At 41.5% G+C, this 24205-nt stretch overlaps 1 protein-coding gene across 2 annotated transcripts in view; it reads left to right on the top strand.

The window, feature by feature from the left end:
- MAP3K5 (mitogen-activated protein kinase kinase kinase 5) overlaps positions 1–24205 on the top strand; it is a 286689-nt gene that overhangs the window by 93198 nt on the left and 169286 nt on the right. For both annotated transcript variants that reach the window (XM_082249712.1, XM_082249711.1), the window contains 3 exons: positions 4197–4220; positions 13816–14009; positions 23914–24082. In XM_082249712.1, the coding sequence (XP_082105838.1) occupies positions 4197–4220; positions 13816–14009; positions 23914–24082 (387 nt within the window). The remainder of the gene's footprint in view (positions 1–4196; positions 4221–13815; positions 14010–23913; positions 24083–24205) is intronic.

Raw genomic sequence — 24205 nt, 5'->3', positions numbered from 1 at the left:
AGAAGTCCTATGGGAAGAAACCGGTCAGATTAGGAGGCGCACACAACTTGCGGTCCGTGCTGCAGCCGGCTGCAAGCCTTTGCAGGAATTCGTATGCCTATGTTTATGCTGAATACAGGACATCTAATTGTAAGTGCATTATCAACTGTTTTTTGAATAAATCTCAAGGGTAATACACTATTAGCCCTTTTTTTTCCTTTAATACACGGTGGTTTTGTGAGCTTGTAAAGAAGGATGAGGCTGTGTTTCTTGCTGGTACTCGTTGCCATCTAGTGGAGAAAGAAAGGTAGAGCGGTTCTACATCCCACTTCAGGATTTTAAAGAGGAAGCAAGGCGGTGGTTTCACTGAACAAGTGCATACCTATTACCATCTGGTAAGAGGCTAATTCTTGGTGATTTACACGTGGTGTTTGTTCACAAGGAGATTGGATATTTTTTCAGCACAAGAAAATATAGTTGCACCTTATTTATTTCCGTTTGGTAAGGATGAATTTCACTCGGTGGTGGATACACGTATTATTCGGATAGAATACAATTCTACTCACCTGCAAAATTTTTATGGACACTTATGAACTTTTATGTTTATGCACCAATTGATTTGCATTATTAATTGGCTTCACAGATTGATATATGTTATATATATTTACTTTTGTTGATTTGGTTCACACATAGATATATGTTATATATTCATTATTTATTTGTTGTTTAGCGCACCCCACACCACATATACATTTATCTATATTCAAAAGCACTGAATACCGGGAGCAGCTTCAACACACTATCAGCGCACCCATCCCCCCTTACAACATTCTTTAATATCAGAATTATGCACTATAATCCATATAGGCCACTTGTGGGTTATTGTATAGCAAATTTGGTGTAGCGCCATATCTTTATATACTTTTGTTTTCAATTTAAGTTGCTTCATCACCTTATTTAAAGGGCCAGCAATTCACACCTATTTCACATCAAGGGTGGCATCACCTTTTATTATTTTAATGAATTTAATCCATTTTGGAATAAGGCTTGTAACATAACAAATTGTGGAAAAAGTGAAGCACTGGGAATACTTTCCGGATGCACTGTACCTACAACCTCATAGCTTTGTATCTGCAGTGCGTGTTCTAAGGCACTGCTGCCTCTGACTGCTAGCCTCACCAGATTTGAAGTGATATTTGGTGATGTCACTACCGTGCTACTCATTGTTCTCCTTCCTAGAAGATCACAGACAAAAGCTCTCTGGAAACAGAGCTTTGCCTCTCCCAAGATGGCCTCCTCAACGCAAAGATGCAAAACATGGCATGGTAAATCCACAATGGGGAAAGATTAGATGTAGGGAGACCACATGCAATACTGGTGACTAATACTTCAACCTCTGTCTGCCTTTTTTTTTGGGGGGAACAGCTTCCAGAATTTAGTTCCACTTTAACTTCTGCTTCTGAAAACGGTAGTTATCTTACTGTAATGCAGTTACTTTAGTACTTTGAGCCATTGACCAAAATGTACGCTAATTTGTAGTTTTTACTTCCCTCTGATTTTAGCTAATGCAAATTTGTTCTGGGGCAGTGACTCAGAGTAGTGAAGCCAGAGACAGCCAGGCAAACAGCAATTTCAGAAGTCAGTCAGCACAGGAAGCCCTATTTCTGTTAGTAAAAGGGGCATGCACGCACAGGCATTTACATGCAAAAAGAAGAGGAGCGCTTGGAGGCTGAAAAAAACATCACTTGAACATTCAGGAGAATAGCACATGAGCAGAAAAAATGCTTGATGCACCTGAACGCCTGTAAATGCATCTAAACGTGCCTAAGCACGAGGCCTTTTTAGTGCTTGAGTGTTCATTTATTTCAATGGATGGCCAGAATAAATGAATATTCATTTATATTATTTTTTATAAATTAATATTACTTATTAACCACTTGCCGACCGCCGCACGACTATATACTGCGGCGGTCAGCCCCTCACAGGCAGAGTGACGTATCGGTACGTCACTAGCCTGGGAGGGTCTGGGGAGCGAGCACGCGCCGCCGGCGGCGCGCTCCCGCTCCCGCGTGGTCACGCACCCCCCCCGCGCGTGTGACCAGCGGACCCGATGTCCGCCGGTCACTCTGCGATCGTCGGGGGAGAGGGAGAAAGGCAGGCAGCTTGTGTAAACAAGCTGCCTGTCAGTTCTCCCTGTGTAGAGACACTGATCATACGGTTCTACTATGTAGAACCGTAGATCAGTGTAACTACACCTCAAGCCAATCACAGTTAGAATCACGCCCCTAGGGACACACACAGCCCCTCCCTCTCAATTAAAGTTAACCCCTTTACTGCCAGTGTATTTTTACAGTAACAGTGCATATATATAGCACTGATTACTGTAGAAATGTCACTGGTAACCCCAAAAGTGTCAAAAATATCAGTCAAGGGTCCGATCTGTCCGCCGCAATGTCCCAGTACCGCAAAAAAAATCGCAGATCGCCGCCATTACGCGTTAAAAAAAAAACAACAAAAATGACAAAAATCTTTCCCTTTATTGCGCAAACCAATCAAAATACGCTTTTTGCGATTTTTTTTTTACCAAACATATGTAGCATAAAACAAATTGGCAGAAAATGTTAAAAAATTTTGATTTTTACTTTTTTTTTTTTTGGGAATTTCATATAAAAAGATTTGAAAAATATTGTTATTTTTGCAAAATTGACGCTTTTTTTTGTTTATAGCGCGTGATCAAAAAATCGCACAGGTGATCAAATACCACCAAAAGAAAGCTCTGTTTGTGGGAAAAAAAGGACGTCAAATTCGTTTAGGTACAGCGTCGCACGACCGCGCAATTGTCCGTTAAAGTCACGCAGTGCCGAATCGCAAAATACCCCCTGGTCAGGAAGGGGGTAAAATCTTCCGGGGCTTAAGTGGTTAATAATTAACAAACATGCTTTTGGACAAACAGACATCTATATAAACAAACAAACCAAATATAAGGCGGACTCAATGGACCACTCGGTCCTTTCTCTGCCGTCACTTTTCTATGTTTCTATATTCTGGCCAATTGAATGAATGAATGCCCAAACGATTGACGTGCCTAAGGCTACATTCACACCTGAGCGTAGCGTTTTTCGCGTGTTTTTTACCGCGATTTTACCGCGATTTTTGCGGCGTTTTTTACCGCGATTTTACCGCGATTTTTACCGCGATTTTTGTGAAGGCGTTTTTAGATTGAATAGAGATCAATGGAAAACGCCTGTAATCTGCCCAAAAAGAAGCTCATGTACTTTTTTGAGCGTTGGGCGTTTTGTATACAGCTTCAAAACGCTCAGATGTGAACAGGGGCCATTGAAATGAATAGGATTTGTCTTGTTGGGCGTTTTGAGAGCTGATCCTAGAGCAGAAAAACGCCCCAAAAACGCCCCAAAACGCCTAGATGTGAACGGAGCCTAAATGTGACTTGGGGCGCGTTTTTTTAAGCTGCTTTTCTCTTGCCACGAGAAAAGGTGTTCAAAGGAGCTGGGAAAATGTCCAGTGGGCCTTATGCCTCGTACACACGCATTGATAGTTGGCCGCGAATTTTCGACCAACGTCCAATCGGCCGATTTTCGGCTTGTTAGTATGATGCTTTCGACAACCGACTCCGACTTTTCGGCCGAACAAAATCTGGTGTGCAGGCTATAAAATTCTTGTTGGCCGTCAACAGAACGGCCGATTTTCCGTCAGTCAGTACAGATTTCCGCAGACAAAAATCTGATGAGCAAGACTGGGCATGCTCAGAGAAGAAAAAACACACGAAAAGTAAACCAGCACATGACATCACTTCTGAAGTAAATTTTTGTTGGCCGAGAAAATTTGTGTGCAGTCTAGAGCACATTTCAACCAACACAACAACACTGGACAAAAGACGGCCGATCGGTCGGCCGATAATCATTGCGTGTGTACGAGGCATTAGTTTCCTGTAAAACTTGTGTACATGCTTCATAAGGTGCTTTGAAATGGTTATGAGTAAAGTGGAATGGACTACATTTTTAGTGCATTTGACATGCTTCTGCCATCCTTACTTGAATGTTACAAATCATGCTCCATGCAGTTTGAACTGTGTAAGGGTACTTATGGAATGGTCAGTTTCGCACTTTAATCTTCTGTAAAGAAAAAAGGACTACTCTATTCTAATATATATATATATTTATGTTTTTTTTTTTTTTCTTTTTTTTTTTTTTTTTTAGGAAATCGTATGCCAAAAGAATAATGTAAGTATGTTTTCTTTTGTTTGCATGTTAAAACCACAGCTAATTGTCCAACCAATATACTGTCGGGTTCTGTCCTCACCTTTTTTTTTTAATTTCCGCTGTCTATATATATATATATATATATATATATATATATATATATATATATATATATATAATATATATAAAATAGTTTTTGTGGTAAAAATGTTTTATTCTTTGCTTTTATATAGTGCATAAAATATATATAATGTCTTACATATTGTACATTCACAACAGTCCCTGCCCTCAAGGAGCTTACAAGTCCCAACCTCATATGCATGAATACATACACATACTAGGGCCAATTTAGAAAAGAAACAAGGCTGACAGCGCAATACAGGAGAGTAAAGAACACAAGTCTAGCAGCTGACCTGAAAATGCCTTAGGCCCTAAAACACACAGGTTTATGAAAACAAACAGCATTTTTTCCACCAGAATTTGACAGAAAAATCACCTCTGATATTACAATATGTATGTTTATGCATGCATTTACGCATGTTTATGCGCATATGGCATTTGAGCCTAAATGCATTCTACTGACCAAAATAATAATTTATTCTGGCAAGTGGAATACAGTTAAGTGCACACGCGTGCGTTTATGCATGTTTTTAAGCGTGCACGCACGTTTTTTTTCCCCTCAAAAGCTCCTCTCAGAACATACCTTTGGGTTTTTTTTTTCTGCCTTTAAATGCTCCTCCTCAAATATGTCTGTAAACACCCATGCCTGCATGACTACATAGGCTAACATAGAGGTGCTTTTACAGAAAGAAAAAAAAAAAATAAAAACGCTAAACACCTGTATAAGTGGCGTTCTTATAAGCTCCATATGCATGAGGCCTACATTCTCCAAAGGACTCCGACAACCAAATAAAATAAACTTCAGGTAGCACTTGCAGCAAACATAAATGAAAAGAATGTAGCAAATAAAACACTCATGTAATATTGGCAACATAATCGAAACATTAACTCACTAAGGTCGCTGACATTGGTGTAGCTAGATGCTGTGCTCTGTGGTTCCACAAAGTGCACAGTATGTGTGGCATGGCTGACATGTATGGAGAAATATATGTATTGGAATGCTGGAGAAATGAGAAGAGTGCTGCATCACCACCAGAGTCTTGGCCATGGACACTCCAGTGGATTGCAGGATAACAGCTAATACTGCTAAGGTAAAAAAAAAAAGAGAGCCTCTCCTAGTGTCGCCTACATTCGCCTGATTCTGTCACATTACGCTACCTGAAGTCTACTAAATATAGACAGCCCGTTAACCTACCAGCATGTCTGGTTGGCGTGGGTGGAGGGAACCCACACAAGCACAGGGAGAACAGAGGTGCTAACCACTATGTCACTATGTTGCTTTTTAACCACTTCTGGACCAGAAGGTTTTCCCTCTTAATGACCAGGTTATTTTTTGTGATTTGGCACTGAGTTACTTTAACTAGCAACTGCGCGTTTGTGCGACACTGTACCCAAATAAAATTGATGTCATTTTTCCCCACAAATAGAGCTTTGTAGGTGGTATTTGATCACCTATACAATTGTTATTTTTATGTGTTATAAACAAAAAAAGTGCATCAATTCTGAAAAACAAACAAACAATATTTTTTACTTTCTGCTAGGGCTCTTTCACACGGCCGCTCCGCTGTTCTTATCCGCTGCGGGACTTTTTTTTTTTTTTTTTTTTCACAGAGCGGATGACACTTGTGTCATCCGCTCTGTGTGTCCGCATATCATCCCATCCGTTTGCGGATTATATGCGGACATAATGTAAGTCTATGGGCATTACGGATGTCAGCGGATGACACCGCTGACATCCGATTTTCCTTCCTTTCTGTTTTTTACATGGAGGAAAAATAGGGTTCTGTTCTGTTCCAAAAAATGGAACAGAACTGAAAGGAAGAAAATCGGATGTCAGCGGATGGTATTCCGCTGACATCCGCAATGCCATTGACTTACATTATGTCCGCAAATCATCCGCAAAAAAATAGGATGATTTGCGGACAAGCGGAGCGGCCGTGTGAAAGAGCCCCTATATAACTTTCCCAATAAAAAAAAAATGTAAATTCAAATTTTTTCATCATTTTAGGCCAATTTGTATTCTGCCACATATTTTTGGTAAAAATTTTGTATATTGATTGGTTTGTGCAAAAGTTATTGCGTCTACAAACTAGGGGGAAGATTTATGTCTTTTATTTTTATTTATTTATTACTAGTAATGGCAGCAAGCAGCAATTTTTAGCGGGACTGCAACATTGCAGCGGACAGATCAGACACCTAACTGACATTTTTGACACTTTTGGGGACACCAGTGACATTACTACAGTAATCAGTGCTAAAAATATGCACTGTTACTGCAATAATGAAACTGTCAGGGAAGTGGTTAACACCAGGGGCGGTCAAAGGGTTAAAAGTGTCCCTAGGGGGTTGCTTTCTAACTGTGTGGGGGATGGACTTGTGGAATGAACACAGGGACCTGTGTACCTAAATAGGAGGAACACAGGATCCCTGTGTTCATTGCTAACAGAACAGCGGTATGCCATGTTTACAATGGCAGACCGCCGTTCTGTCTCCAAGGGGAGCGATAGCAGGAGGCCGGTGGCAATCATGGCTGCTGGACCCGCAGAACAGCTTCCCCCTGCAGCAAATTGGCACACTCCCAGTCCCACGAAGCGTCGTACAGTTATGTCATTTCACAGAACAGAGCCGATCTGCCGCAGTATATGTACTGCTGGCGGTCGGCAAGTGGTTAATATTTTGTTTAATTTATTTTTCAATTACGTACAAAAAGGGGAATCTCCTTTAACGAGGGCACATACAGCAATAAAAATTGACAGGGATTCCAATCCATCTTCCTTCTATCCAATACTTTAATGGTCCATTCAGACTAGCGCGACTTGTCAGGCGACTTGGTCGCCTGACAAGTCGCGGTCAGTCGCTCGCCATTGAATAGTACAGGACGGTCGGACCCGTTCTAATAGGAGCGACACAAGTCGCTCCGACTTAGAAAAAGGGTCCTGTACTACTTTGGGGCAACCTGGAGGCGACTTGCATTGACTTCAATTATATGAAGTCCGTGCAAGTCGCGCCGAGGTCGCGGTGCACGCTGTGCAACGCAACGCAACGTCACAGGTCGCCCCATGGAAGTCGTTTCGCTGCAGTCTGAATGGGCTGTAAAGCCATGTACACACTATTTATTTATTTTTTTGTTCGACCCAGTGGGCTGAACGAAAAAAAAAAACTGAAGAGCTCAGCAGGAGCCGCTGTACTAACTATGCGATGTTAGTGCAGTGATCTCCCATGCTGAGCTATTGTGTACGGACAGGGGGACTGCCCCAACCCCCGTCAGCATTCTAAGCCACTGAGCCCTTGAGTAGACAACCAGTTGGTAATATTTTGTCTTTTTTTATATCAGCCCTCAATGGATACCGTTTTCAGGGGAATTTATTGTAAATGTGGCTGGAGACATAAAGCACTCTGTAATATTTATATGATATAGTAAAGCAGTAAATGTGCTTTTTTAGGACAATAAGGCAGCTACGTGATAGAAACTGTAGAGCTTTGTTTATGTTACTGTATACTGTGTCTCCCTTATTTTGTTGATGGTGTCATATTAAAATATGTTCTGTCTCATTGCTGATATACTAAACAGTTGAATAAGCTATTTATTTGGGAATGAGAGCAAAAGAGAAGGCAGAATATGCCCCCTTTTCCTCATGGGAGAGTGGCGGGAAAGAAGTCAGTGTTAGGTCAGTCACTTTTCCCTCCCTTTTTCCTTAGGGAAAAAGAGCGGGAAGGGAAAGTGCTATCCTGAGGTAATCATCTGGAGTGGGAGGTTATGTGGCACTGCAGGGGCACGTGACAGCTGGAAAAGCTTCTAGAACTCCTTTGGGGGCTCTATAAAAAGAGGGGATCGTCCCAGCGGGGCTCATTTGCCTCAGAAGGCATACCTGTGGTGTTCCCCATCCCTCCCTCCCTTGTCGCGGCTGTTTTTTATGTGGTGGGTCACCTTTGCAACTTGGAAGTGATGAATTTTATCTGAAAATATTTATTTATGCAGCCTGAGCCGTGGTGGCTGGGTTGTTAGAGCCGGTTCACACTACCGTGACCAGAAAGTCACCCCATGAAGGAGCGACTTTTTAGCGTGACTTGTTTAGAGACTTGGAAGAGACTTGTGCACTACTTTGAAGAGACTTAAATGATAGGCAACTTTGTCTGTGGGGAATGCCTGGCGAATCTTTTTCTTCTTCCTGGAAAGTCTGATCACAGTCGCTTGAAAATAGATAAGGATCCGACTTAGGAGCGACTCCCATTGAAGTCTATGTGCACAAGTCGGATAGAGGTCGCCTTGAAGTAGTACAGGAATCTTTTCTGAAGTCGGAGCGACTTCAGTAGTGCATATTAAGACGGCTCTCATTCATTTACATTGAATTTGTGATGACAAGAGACTTGGGGCGACTTGAGGGCACACAAGTCGTGTCCTAAGTCGGAGTAGTGTGAACCGGCTCTAAAGAGTGTGTTATGTTTGATTATTTATTTAATAAAGTTTTAAAACCAATAATAAACGGCCGCGACCAATTATTTTCCAGAAGTAATGGGTGTCTGCCTTTTTATTGAGTTATTTAAGTGCGATCACAGACATCGCATATGATTTGGAGCGAACTGCTCCTAAAATCACATGCAATGTCCGTGCGGTGCAAATTTGCATCGCAATTGCAGTGAGCACGCACAGGACCCTTTTTTTTGGTCCGCTGCAGAATTGGATCGCATGGTGGTTGACACCAGTGCGATACGATTTCGGTGCGAACTGTCCGATTGCACTGCAATATGCGATCTGATCTGGGGATGTTGTTAACTTCGAATTGACACCCCCAGCGTATCGCATATGGCAGTGTGAACTGCCTGTGCTGCAGATGCGATGCAGTATATTCGCAGTGTTCCCGCATCGCAATAGTGTGACCCGGTGTTCCGTGAGAATTACCTACCCGTGAGAAAAACCTACCCCTCGTCACTTCCGGTACTCCGCACTGTATGTAATGCAGCGGGTACATTAAAACAGCTGTACTGAAATACGAGTGATCTCCGCTCCTGTCCCGGTCACTTCCCTGCTCTCGGATAGTAAATATAAAAGCGGCGGCGGCTGTATGAAAACATAAATCACGGAGCCGAAAGCCGCTTTTATATTTACTTGCCGAGAGCAGGGAAGTGACCGGGACAGGTGCGGGGATGACTCGTATGTCAGCACAGCTGTTTTAGGTAAGCGCCGCGTCGGTAGGTTTTTTTCACGGTACACCGTGATCGGTTTATACTAGTGCGCATGCGCACTAGTAAGCTCCTCTGTTCTGCCATTAGGTATCCGGCGCTCTGAGCATGCGCACTGCTGCGCTGCTCAGATGCTTCTGGCCGGAAGTGACGAGGGGTAGGTAATTCTCACAGGGTAGGTAATTCTCACGGAACACCGGCACTTAGATTGAGTAAACTCCTGCCTGCTATCCCATTACATTGCTATTTGTTTACTTTTTGTGTTCTTTTCTGCCTCTTGGTTTATTCTTCATAATAACCACTATGACACTGCAGGAAACTTACTGATATTCTTAGTAGCTCACTTGTCGTTCCTGTATCTTGTTTATCATTCCTGTGGTTACATGTGTATTGTTGCTTCATAGCATGTCCTGCTTACTCCTGTGTCACTATATTTCATCATTTATATCAAGATGTAGGTCTGCCCTGAATGATAAATATCAAGGTTTGCATTCCTCTATAATGACTTATGTTAACTACTCACTTTCTAGCTTTCCTTTTTTAGGTTCAACACACACATATTGCGTGCTGCACAGATCGGCAAGGACCCCTACACATATCATGGAGTGCACATCCACACGTATCCAATGTATGAATCAGGTCACAGACAGACTGGATTCTGATCCTTGCATCAAACTCACATGAATGTACACTCCAGGATGTACTTAGAGGTCAGCCAGTTGCCTGTCATTAATTTCAACAGGCTGCCTGCACGCCCCTGCATGGAACATCTGTGTATTCCAGGCTACTAAAGACAGGATTTATATAGAACCAACAGTTTGCGCAGCGCTTTACAACATAGGGCCTCAGTGTAAAACATAAAATGAATAGATAAGTGGATGAAGTTAAAAAAGACATATCCATAATGACATGAATACTAAATAAATGTTATTCAGTTTAACCACTTTAAGATCGGAAGGATTTGCCCCCTTAATGACCAGGCCCTATTTTGCAATTCGGCTCTGCGTTTAACGGACAATTGCGCGGTCGTGCAACGCTGTACCCAAACAAAATTTATATTTTTTTTCCCCACAAATAGAGCTTTCTTTTGGTGGTATTTGATGATCACCTGTGCGATTTTTATTTTTTGCGCTATAAGGCTGCATTCACATGTCAGCGTATGGATCGCGGGCAGAATCGCCGCGGTTCCACCCGCGATCCGGAGATCGTTGCAAATCGCGGGATGCCTGTGCGTTGCCCGTGATTTGCAAAAGCACCCCAAACGCTGAGCGATGTTGCCGCGATTTCCGCCTGCCGAATCGCGGTAACATCGCGCAAAAAAAATTGCGGGACGCAATACGCTCCAAAGAAGCTCTTGTACTTTTTTGGGCGTAATGCGTCCCGTGATTCTGCCCGCGATCCATACGCTGACATGTGAATGCAGCCTAAACAAAAAAAGAGCAACAATTTTGAAAAAAAAAAAGAAAAAACAATATTTTTCACATTCTGCTATATGACAATCTCAAAAAAAAAATTAAAAATCAAAATTTTTTTAACATTTTAGGCCAATTTGTTTTCTGCTACATATTTTTGGTAAAAAAAAATCGCAATAAGCGTATTTTGATTGGTTTGCGCAAAAATTATCGCGTTTACTAACTACGGGAAAGATTTATGCCATTTTTATTGTTTTTTTTTTTTAATAGTAATGGTGGAAATATGTGATTTTTTGCGGGATTGCGACATTGTGGCGGACAGATCGGACCCTTAACTGACATTTTTGACACTTTTGGGGGGGCCAGTGACATTACTACAGTAATCAGTGCTAAAAATATGCACTGTTACTGTTATAATGAGACTAGCAGGAAAGGGGTTAACACTATGGGTGATCAAGGGGTTAAATGTGAGCCTAGGGGAGTGAATCTAACTGGGGGGGGGGGCATGGCTTATGAAATGACCATAGAGATCATGTGATCCAATATAGAAGGATCACAGGAGCTCTGTGATCATTTCAGGGAGAAGGACGGTCGGCTGTGTTTACAACAGCTGACCGTTCTTCTCTCTCAGCGGGGAACGATCGAGAGTGTCAGGCGGCAATCGGAGAACGCATCGGCTTCCCCGCTAACGAGCGGGGGCGGGAGTGCGTTGCCGGCATTGCGCGCTCACCCCTTAGCCTCCTGAGAGCGAGCGACGTAGACCTATGTCGCTTTGCTCAGGAGCGGCTGCCTGCCGCAGTAAATCTGCGGTAGGCAGTCGTTAAGTGGTTAAAGTACCATGGAAAATGACCAAAGGCCTCATGTACACTGGGCGTTTTTATGGCTGCTGTTTTTGGCGTCAGATGTTTTTTTTCCACAGCCAGTAAACTCCCCAGCATGTTATTCTATGTGTCCATGCACAGTAGGCTGTTATCGGCAGTTTTTTGCAGTGGCGTTTTATAGCTGGAAAAAACCCCCAGAACTAGTTGGTTTCAAGAGGCATTTTTCAGCTCTATTAATCCTCTATCTCTGATAAAAGCTTAAAAGGCCAAAAAAACGCGGCTATTCTGCGTTTATCAACGTTTTTGAGCCATAAGCTTTCGTGGGAATATAGGTTTGCTAAAAAACGCTGAAAAACACTACTGCAAAAACGCCGAAAAACTTCTTCTACAGCTACAGCTTTCTACTGACGTTTTCATAACATTCAATGTACATGAGGCCTTTATGTGCTTCCCTTTATATTAATATACTTTATTTGGATAAAGATTTACTGTATACACATTTAGGGAATTCTTTAGAAATCTGCCGAGAGGGTGAGGTATAAACATGAATTTATGGGGAGATGCACTGGGACTGGAGTGTCAATATGAACAATCCATCTTCAGTGCAGCTGAACGTCCACTCGTTGCTGCAGCCGCCCGTCACACTGACAATGCAGCAGCGGGGGTGTTTTAAAGCTGGGTGGATGGAGCCTGATTCAGAGATGCTCTGCTTCCCTTGGGGTTGACAACAGGCAGTTGTTTGGATCCATAGCCAATAGCAGCCTGCTATGGGCAATAAAATCCGCCCTCTGCAAGCTGTCAAACATAAAAAGAGGGTGGAACTGAATGGGAACTAGTGCCGCAGCTTCCCTATAAGGTTCTGCCCAATAATAAATTCACTGGATGCCAGGAGGCTGCCACCTGTCTATAAGACCCCAGATCTCTCCTCTTCAACAGAAAGCATTAGATAAAAGAAAATTGTATCTAATGCTTTTTAAAAAACATGGCATTGTTTACTTTGGACTGGAACTGTAGGTGAAATCATGGCATTACTCCAGTTCTCCTAGACCAGTGATGGCAAACCTTGGCACCCCAGATGTTTTGGAACTACATTTCCCATTTGCAGAGTAGTTGAGCATCATGGGAAATGTAGTTCCAAAACATCTGGGGTACCAAGGTTTGCCACCACTGTCCTAGACCGTAGAGCTTAGCTGAGGCCATCTTTCCTACGTTAATCTCTGTGGTCAGCCGCCGCAATCGCCGATTGGTTCACAGGGCTACCGATCATCCAGGTAAGCCTGGGAACCACCAGAAAGCAGTGGGGGGGGGGGGGGGGGTCTGGGGGCAGTGGGGGGCGGCAACCAGCAAGAAAAAAAAAAAAAAACATGGGTTAGGGCATATTGCTGCAGCCATACCCCCTGGTATTCCACTTCCACCTAAGGAAGTAATTTTACTATGGTTAGGAAGTGCTTACATTTATTTTATTTAAATTGTTATGTTATTTAAATTATATTTTTGAATACAACTTGACTTTTTCTTCATATCAATGTCCTCCTTCAGATCAATGTAATCCTTCAGATTGGGGATGGAAGGGCCAACCCAAAAAGCCAGTCAGTCTTTGTTGTAGTGCACATGCTCTGGTAGTAAACATGCTGACAGATGGAGAGAACAAAGTAAAAATAATGAGAGCGTACCAGATTGAGCCTACAGCTGTACCGTGAGAGTCAATCAATCTGCACCAAATGTTATCAAATTTAGGACTATTTTCATTGATGTATGCCTGGGTTAAAGCAAAGCTACTCCGATATGGTCTTTCTTAAAACAATACCAGCATTTAATAGACGCTATACTAAAAGTGTATTTTTGTCGTACTGTGCCCTATACTGATGCCAATTCATATTTCTCCACTGTTGTTTACCATGTTTGGTCATACCCATAAATGTAGACTGGCATGCTCTAAAGGCAATAGCAGATTGTTGTTTTACGTTCTGCCCTGGATTCCTGTATAGTATTTTTTTTATCAAGCATATGCCAGCTATTTTTTTTTTTTTTTTTTTTGCATAAAGAAAAATTAACTTACACACCTTTTGGGTTTCTTTACAGATGTGCACTGCTAACTACACCTTTGTTTCCTACATGATCACACCACATAACAAGGTGTTCAGCTGTGAAAGTAGCCTCATGAAAGGATTGACAGAATTAATGCAGCCTAACTTAGAACTACTTCTTGGTCCCATCTGTCTGCCTCTTGTGGATCGTTTTATTCAGATGCTAAAAATAGCACAGGCCAGCTCCTGGTAAGTATTTTTTTTACATTTTTGCTCCAATTGGTATACATTATTTTCATAATATATCATGGGTTAGCAAGAACTCCCTGTGGCAACAGTCATTGCTGTGGGCTCTCCTGCAATGCAGAGTCAAGGAAGGTCCAGTCCTTCAGAAAACTCTGCAAGGAGGTGTGATTTTTGCTGCTTGAAACTTCCAGGTTATGGCCTTCAGGTTTATATAGATGTAGGCAGGGCTGGTCCAAGACATTGTGCTGGCTGGGTCCAAGAATGAAATGCTGCCCCCCCCCAAAAAAAAAAACAAAAAAAAAAACATCCACCCACCAAAAGGCCCCCACATCCATTATTTTCTATAAATATAAAATGTGGAAAATATTATATATACTGTTATTTTCATCCATAACTCACCACCGGACCTGTCCACCAAATACCCACTGTCTGTCCTCAGTCCTCCGGTCACTCCTGTGTCTGCCGCACCCACCGCCCTAGAAGATCCAGCCTGCCCTGCGTGAGATGGAGTGGGCTGATGTCTGACGTCATTGCGCACACCACGATCACGTGAGGGACGTTCCCCGGAGGAGACGCTCTGCCTCCTTATACTAATACATTGAACAGAAGCAAGTTTTTGCTAACACAATAATTCTGCTGTGAATTTATAATGGCTGCACAATTAAATTTTAATATTTTGAAAATGTTTATTGGTCGCTTGAGGATCTCTGATTTTAACTGGATCTGCATATTCATTTGCTTTTTCCATTTTTTTTTTTCAATCTTCTTGCAAGAAGAATTTTTAATATAAATATTCAATAGACCCAGGACATTTTCATCTCCATCCATGCATCTGAATCTCCATGTATTAGCTATGCACTTATCTCTTTCCTTTGCATTGTCAGAGAACGCAAGCTGTGTGAGTTTCTCTACCCAGCCGGAAATGTTTCTTTGAATACACAAATATTTCTTCCCAGCTAGACGTTTATTTTCCCAGGCTTGAATGCATTTTTATTGTGCTCTTGTTTATCATTTTTATGTTCAGTTTGTAATAAATAGCTTTTAAACAACAGCCTTATTAGATATTGCAGCATAGTTATGTTTGAAAAGCCTATCAAACATTCAGAATTAGGGTGAATGTAATGAATTTGTTAACACAGGGGACACATTTGCTTTCCAGCTTTGAGAATAACCATAGAACCAAATCTAACCGCTTTGCCACAGTAATAAATATTATAATCTTGGATTTTGCTTTTGGCCATCTTTAAAACACTATAAAATATTTGTATACCATATAAGTTAATTAAACAAATAGATATGATGCTTAGATCAAAATGCAGCCAGGGCCATCACTACCAGTAAGACGACCTAGGCAGTCGCCTAGGGCACAACTTAGCAGGGGGCGCCGGCGGAGCCTGACCCGAGGTAAATGACTAACCGTAAGTCACTGAAGGGGTTTTAACCAGTGGTGGCCGGCCCATCCATTAGGGGCGCATGGATTCCAATGAGAGTTTTATTTTATTTTTTTGAAGCATGTGATTAGAGCCAGAGGCTCTAATAGGCTTCAAAAAAGGGTGGGCTCAGGGCGAAGAGCACTGCGCCCTGAGCCCACCCAGTTGAGTGACAATAGTGAATACATTTTTACTATTGCCACACTGATTCTCTTCCCAGCCAATCAGGAATCGGGTTTTGAGACCTGTTTCTCAATTGGCCAAAGGAGAAGGCATCCTATTGGCATCCTATATAGCGTCGCCATCCAGAGGAACAAGGTAAGTGAACTGGCGCCCGGGGGGATATATGGTGTTCACTGGACTCTGGAGTGACGAGGGGGGGGGGGTCCGTGGCCAGGTCCGTCTGCTGCCTCCCCCGACCTATGGAGCACAGGCCGCCATTGGTTTTAACCCCTTCAGCAACTTGGGATGGGGGGTGAGAGAGCATATGGGGGGAGGGCGGCAATTTTTATTTTGCCTAGAGCGGCAAAATTTCTTGCACCGGCCCTGATTGCAGCTTCCTGCTTCTGTTTAAATAATGTGAAGCAATATTTTCCTCTGAATTCTCCCATCTTTAAAATTTAGGAAACCGTGCATTAGTTTTGGCATCAGTAAATAGGATGACTATTTTTATTTTCTGCAGTATCCAGGGCAGATCTGTTTTGTGGACTCTAACTCTATTGTAATGGAATTGGAGATTTACATTTATACACTAGTCAGATTGAAAGTAACATACTAAATATGCAAAATGTGGGGGAATTTCTTTATCTTTGAACAATGCTTAAAATAGCTTTGTGGTGTCACCTACGCTTTTCATTATAGACCTTTTAGTAGTGAATCTTCAACCCTTTTAAGACCTAAATATGGCTTTATAAGTCTAAATGTAAAATGCTTATTGCCCTGAGAATGTTAATTAAGCTTGCAGCGGAGAGCTAGGAATGTGCAACAGCTTGTACTGCTAGTTCTCAAACATGTTGTCAAGTCTTGGGCTTCAGGAAGCGGACATTCCAACAAACACATATTTACCACTTAGGAGTCTATAGGGGGTTACAGAAGCTCAGAATAGGGTAAATTAAGTGGAATTTCAGATTTTGCTTGATAGCTCACTTGTTGCCTAACATTTTGTAAGTGTACTGTTGAGTGTTTTAATATATTTTCTATATTATGTTTGGAACTAAATTACACACATATACACCATATTGGGACGCCTGCCTTTACACGCACATGAACTTTAATGGCACCCCAGTCTTAGTCCGTAGGGTTCAATATTGAGTTGCTCCATCCTTTGCAGCTGAAACAGCTTCAACTCTTCTGGGAAGGCTGTCCACAAGGTTTAGGGGTGTGTCTATGGGAATGTTTGACCATTCTTCCAGAAATTTATTTGTGAGGTCAGGCACTGATATTGGACGAGAAGGCCTGGCTCGCAGTCTGCGCTCTAATTCATCCTAAAGGTGTTCGATCGGGTTGAGGTCAGTCAAGTTCCTCCAACCCAAACTTGCTCATCCATGTCTTTATGGAACTTGCCTTGTGCACTGGTCCAAATAACTTGGTGGAAGGGGGATTATGGTGTGAGGTTGCTTTTCAGGGGTTGGGCTTGGCCCCTTAGTTCCAGTGAAGAGAACTCGTCAGCATTCCAAGACATTTTGGACAATTTAATGCTTGCAATTTTGTGGGAACAGTTTGGGGATGGCCCCTTCCTTTACAACATGACTGCGCACCAGTGCACCTAGCAAAGTCCATAAAGACATGGATGAGCGAGTTTGGGGTGGAGAAACCTGACAGGCCTGCACAGAGTCCTGGCCTCAAACCGATAGAACACCTTTGGCATGAACTAGATCAGAGAATGCCTTCTCGTCCACATCAGTGCGTGGCCTCACAAATGCGCTTCTGGAAGAATGGTCAAACATTCCCAAAGACACACTCCTAAACCTCATGGACAGCCTTCCCAGAAGAGTTAGAGCTGTTAGAGCTGCAAAGGGTGGGCCAACTCAACATTGAACCCTATGGTGTAACACTGGAATGCCATTAAAGTTCATGTGTGTGTAAAGGCAGGTGTCACAGTTCTTTTTGGTAATATAGTGTGTGTATATACATATATTGGGGCTACCAGCTTCAAACAGTAGAACATTGAGGAACCATAAACTCACTTAAATCTTCTTTATAAGGGCTTGTCCACTTTAAGAAAAAAAAAAATAAATCATCACATAGGTTTCCCTCACTGAGGTTTTTCAGCATTTCTGTTCCACAAAACCAATGTTCACCCCCCCGTGTGGCCTGCCTGCCACCCTTACTACTGAATGAGAGTGAAGATTAGCGGTGAGCCTGCTGTTTAGTTTTGTGATACCAGGATTTGGACTGTTTGTGCTTTTACCAAACTGGCTGGCGGTCATTCAAGAGCTACCCCAGATCACAACATATATATATGTGTGTGTATATATATATATATATATATATATATATATATATATATATATATACAGTGGGTACGGAAAGTATTCAGACCCCCTTAAATTTTTCACTCTTTGTTATATTGCAGCCATTTGCTAAAATCATTTAAGTTCATTCTTCTTCCTCATGAATGTACACATAGCACCCCATACTGACAGAAAAACACAGAATTGTTGACATTGTTGCAGATTTATTAAAAAAGAAAAACTGAAATATCACATGGTCCTAAGTATTCAGACCCTTTGCTCAGTATTTAGTAGAAGCCCCCTTTTGATCTAATACAGCCAGGAGTCTTTTTGGGAAAGATGCAACAAGTCTTTCACACCTGGATTTGGGGATCCTCTGCCATTCCTCCTTGCAGATCCTCTCCGTTCTGTCAGGTTGGATGGTAAACGTTGGTGGACAGCCATTTTTAGGTCTCTCCAGAGATGCTCAATTGGGTTTAAGTCAGGGCTCTGGCTGGGCCATTCAAGAACAGTCACAGAGTTGTTGTGAAGCCACTCCTTCATTATTTTAGCTGTGTGCTTATGGTCATTGTCTTGTTGGAAGGTAAACCTTTAGCCCAGTCTGAGGTCCAGAGCACTCTGGAGAAGGTTTTTGTCCAGGATATCCCTGTACTTGGCCACATTCATCTTTCCCTCGATTGCAACCAGTCGCCCTGTCCCTGCAGCTGAAAAACACCCCCACACCATGATGCTGCCACCACCATGCTTCACTGTTGGGACTGTATTGGACAGGTGATGAGCAGTGCCTGGTTTTCTCCACACATACCGCTTAGAATTAAGGCCAAAAAGTTCTATTTTGGTCTCATCAGACCAGAGAATCTTATTTCTCACCATCTTGGAGTCCTTCAGGTGTTTTTTAGTAAACTCCATGCGGGCTTTCATGTGTCTTACACTGAGGAGAGGCTTCCGTCTGGCCACTCTGCCATAAAGCCCCGACTGGTGGAGGGCTGCAGTGATGGTTGACTTTCTACAACTTTCTCCCATCTCCTGACTGTATCTCTGGAGCTCAGCCACAGTGATCTTTGGGTTCTTCTTTACCTCTCTCACCAAGGCTCTTCTCCCCCGATAGCATAGCTCAGTTTGGCCGGACGGCCAGCTCTAGGAAGGGTTCTGGTCGTCCCAAACGTCTTCCATTTGAGGATTATGGAGGCCACTGTGCTCTTAGGAACCTTAAGTGCAGCAGAAATCTTTTTGTAACCTTGGCCAGATCTGTGCCTTGCCACAATTCTGTCTCTGAGCTCTTCAGGCAGTTCCTTTGACCTCATGATTCTCATTTGCTCTGACATGCATTGTGATCTGGAAGGTCTTATATAGACAGGTGTGTGGCTTTCCTAATCAAGTCCAATCAGTATAATCAAACACAGCTGGACTCAAATGAAGGTGTAGAACCATCTCAAGGATGATCAGAAGAAATGGAAAGCACCTGAGTTAAATATATGAGTGTCACAGCAAAGGGTCTGAATACTTAGGACCATGTGATATTTCAGTTTTTCTTTTTTAATAAATCTGCAACAATGTCAACAATTCTGTGTTTTTCTGTCAGTATGGGGTGCTATGTGTACATTCATGAGGAAGAAGAATGAACTTAAATGATTTTAGCAAATGGCTGCAATATAACAAAGAGTGAAAAATTTAAGGGGGTCTGAATACTTTCCGTACCCACTATATATATATATATATATATATATATATATATATATATATATATATATATATATGTGTGTGTGTGTATATACATATAGATAGATAGATAGATAGATAGATAGATAGATAGATAGATAGATAGATAGATAGATAGATAGAGTAACATAATGTTCTGTGAATCACTTTTCACATTAATATATATATATATATATATATATATATATATATATATATATATATATATATACATATATATGATGTGAATGTGCAATGTATATGTAAAGCGCTGCGTAAATTGACAGCACTATACAAGTACCTGAAATAAATAAATATATATATATATATATATATATATATATATATATATATATATATATATATATATATATATATAGTAACATAATGTTCTGTGAGTAACTTTTTACATTAAAATAAATATTTTTTATCCAAAGCCACTCTAATGTCTTACTCAATAAAAAGTAATTAAACTGACACTCCACTGCTAATTTTTGTATAATAGCAGCTTAAAGCCCAACTCTAGGAGTACCCCTACAGTTGATGCAGAATATAATGCACATTTTGTCAAGGGTAGCCATTTTGTTCAGCACAGATTAAAATGACCTTACTCCACAGTCCTGCCATCTTCCTCCCTGCTGGTTCTGGCAGTGAGTATCGGTTCTACATAACCCCTCTTCTTGCTAGTCTATGACCAGTGGTGTCATCATCCCTTTTGCCAACATTTTCACAAACAATGCTCGTGGCTGCTGGTCCTGCATCGCATGTGATAATATTGGAGTGCCAGTCCACATTTTGAAGCAGGAGAGAAGACTGGAGTGCTGGCTGTCATGAAACCCAGAGTAAAGCTGGGTGTACAACAGTAGGTTTAACCTCCCTGGAGGTCTGATTATGTCAGGATTTTTGTGCTAAAAGCGGTACATTGTTTTGTATGGAAATATGTTGTTTTATATTTTAGGCCTGTGATTATTAGGAATAACTCACTTAAAACTGTCCAAACAAGAGACATCCCGGGTATCAAAGTTTGAAACACAAAATCATAAATTATAATATAATAATAATACATTTCATCAAACTCTTGATTGTTTTCAAAGTGGAGATATTTCATTATGAGGGAGAATCTGTACTCTGACATGACCGTGCCAAAGAATAGAGTGGCAAGTAATATATTGGTTGTCCAATACCACTTCTGCAGGGGTTTCCCCACCACTCCCTGAAGAATTATTAGGCCCAGAAATTTCCAAAGGTCATCTTTGGTCAGTGGTTCCCACTTTCTGCATCTTGAAAACTTCCGATGCGTAGCACATTGTTGCTTTTGTAACGGTTTGTCTCCGTAACTATTTTTTCAATAACCTTATCGGTCAGAAATAATTGTAGGTATGCCAAGGGGTTGTCATGGTCAACGTCAGCTTTCATACCAGGTGCTCCAGTAAATGGGAATCTTGGGGGTGCTGCCTGATCCGTACCGCAGTCAATAGAGCACCAAGTTCGCACATCGATGGGCTTTATTTTTTTTTATCTCCCGCCGGTTCCACCTCCTTGCGTCACGGCGCTCGCAGGGAGGAGAACCGGAAGACAGGTTTTTTTCATCGGCCGAGCACACAGCGGGAGGATGGCTGAAGGACGGTGGGGGAGGATGGCGGGGGATCGCAGTGGAAGGTAAGTTTGATTGTGGGGGAATCCCGAGTGTGGCTTGGGGTTACCGCTTTTGGAACTGTATATTAATCCCGAGCCACACTTGGGAATACCGCTAGGGAGGTTAACAAAAAAAAAAATCTCACAGATCCCTGCATCTACGCAAGTGATGTGGGTGCATGGATTTCCCCTGTAGTGCTATTGTATTCTGACAGTGGGGAATACCATATCACCCCCCCCCCCCATCCCGGCTTCTGTTAAAAGGTACCCCAAGTATACTGATCATAATAAGTCTGCACAAAAAACAACATGTAAGTTCTTTGATCTTATAAATATAAAATACAATTGAAATGAATTAAATATGTATATTTAACTAACGATCAATAATATGATTATAGATATGGTGAATCCTTGACAAAGGCACAAGCCGAATAGGCATAAGCCAAAACGCGTTGGATTTTAGACGCCCCCTGAACATCCAGAAACGCATGGATGACAGGGAATATGTTTCTAAAGTCACCATAATCACAACTGTCACATCTTTACTTTCTGTCACCTACTCACAGATGGGCCCTTTGCCCAACGAAGCACTACATATTTGTACAAAGTTACTATAAATAAATATGTTTTTATGGAAATTGGAAAATTGCACAATTGCATGAATCGCATAATTTAAAAAACTGCCTCAAAGTCCCACCTTTTACTTGGTTTAAGGAACCAAATATCTCAAGACTAAAAAGAGAGAGCTACACTGAGTGAAATTGGGATGGTTCTTGCTGAACCGGTTGATCTTTGATACATGTATACCCAGCTTATGACAAGAAGTAATCCGTTAGATCATTCCCTAGACCAGGGTTTCCCAATAAATTTTTCCTTTGGAACCCTTAGACATGGTATAGCGAAACTTTGGAACCCCAACAAAAAAATGTGTGTCATAGAGTAGCGCAGTGCAAACCTTTCAATGAGCAGAGTGTAATGTTTTCTTTTGCTGGCATTTTTATATCTGGTTTAATTGTTGACTGATTGAGTCCTGACAGAGTCTTTCAATTGCCCCTCAAAGAGTCTTTCAATGCCTCTGACAGAATCTTTCAATGTCCCTGATAGAGCCTATTAATGTCCCTTACAGAGCCTTTTAATGTCCCTAGCAGAGAATTTCAATGCCCCGATAGTCTTTCAATGCCCCGATAGTCTTTCAATGCCCCTCAAAGAGTTTTTTAATGTCCCTAACAGAGAATTGCAATGCCCCTGACAAAGAATTTCAGTGTCCCTAACAGAGAATTAAAAATATCCCTGACAAGGCCTTTCAATGTCCCTAACAGAGAATTTCAATGTCCCTAACAGAGATTTCTATCTGACAATAACTGAGCTTTAGCAATGAATTCCACTCTCTGACAGAGATGTATAGTAACAAAGTAGAACTACTTAAGTACTGTACTTAAGTACCGAAATGCGGTATCTGTACTTTCCTAGAGTAGAATTTTTTTCCCCTACTTCTACTTTTACTTCACTACATTTTTTCGATGATTTCGATACTTCTACTCAAGTATTTTTTTTTTTGTGCTGCATAGTTACTCGTTACTTTTAAAAAAATTACCACTGCCAGAACAGTAGATGGCAGGTTGCATAAAGCTCAAAAAAATGTGTATAATGTCATTTGTAAATCAGCGCATACGAAAACAAAGGCTGTGTATAATAAAAGCTGCTATACCAAATCTTTCCAATAAAAAGAAAATATGAAACAAACAAATAAATGGTGCTACAGCGCTTAAAGTGCATCAAGAAACTACTAACAAACACAGGTTAATCATTTGAATAAATCATTTGAAATAATAAAAACCAATATGATGTTCAAACTTTTGACTTCTTTCTTTAATAACTACATGACACAGTACTTGTACTTCTACTTTCAGTACTTGAGTAGAAATTTTTTTTCAAAACTACTGGTACTTTTTACTTTTAGTACTTAAGTAGCAAATTTTTTGAAAAAACTACTTGCAATACTTAAGTAAAAAAAATGTTGAATACTTTAGTACTTCTACTTAAGTAACTTTTTCTGCGAGCACTTCCACTTCTACTCAAGTCACTTTTTGATCGAGCATTTGTACTTTTACTCAAGTAGAAATTTCGAGTACTTTATACAAGTCTGCTCTCTGAATTCCCACGAGTGATAGAAAATGGCCTATTGCTGGACTGGTTGGCTGACTGCTGGGCAGGCTCTCTCATGGACGAGCTTTGTAAGTGGCTGACTGATCACGGCAGGGTGGGCACTAGGGCGGGCTGGCTAAATGCAGGGATTACGTCACGGCCGGATTAAGATCCTGCTCCAACGATCTCTGCTGTTTCCGACCTCCCGTAACAGCAGGCGGCTATCTTGGGTGTGGCAAACCGCCGCGGAACCCCGATTTTGTTCTAGGTTCCGCGGAACACCAATTGGGAAACGCTGCCCTAGACAAAACAAACATTATATTCTGCATAAGTGAGGAGAAGGGGGGGGGGACACAAATTATATTATCTTTTAAGAGCCTAGAGTTCCAATATAAATAAAATCACTTTGTATGATATCGCAGTCCTTTCTATACCATTTTAATGTTGCCTGTGGTATTTTCTCATTATTTCATGTCCAATTGTTGTATTTCATGTGCTGTTGTTGTATTTCTAAAACTTATACTTGGTTGTTTTATTTAACTGCAGTCAGTATTTCCGTGAAGCAATTCTCAATGACATCAGACGTGCCCGCAATCAGTACTCTGGAAAAGAGCTGGCTGACGAACTGAGAAGGATACGACAGCGTATAGATAACATTGAAGTTTTATCACCTGATATAATTGTAAATTTGCTCCTGTCATACAGAGACATCCAGGTACACTTAACTGTATATGAATGAACATGCTGTGTGTGTTTATATCATATGACATGTGCATATAAACTGCCCTTGCATAAGCTCTACTGGTCTGCCATCATTATATTTACACTTGTTTCTTTT

This window comes from Pelophylax lessonae (assembly GCF_965119305.1).
Source record: "Pelophylax lessonae genome assembly, chromosome: 3".
Classification (NCBI taxonomy): Eukaryota; Metazoa; Chordata; class Amphibia; order Anura; family Ranidae; genus Pelophylax; species Pelophylax lessonae.
Note: the sequence above shows the minus strand (reverse complement) of the source record. Positions and strands in the feature narration are given on the sequence as shown.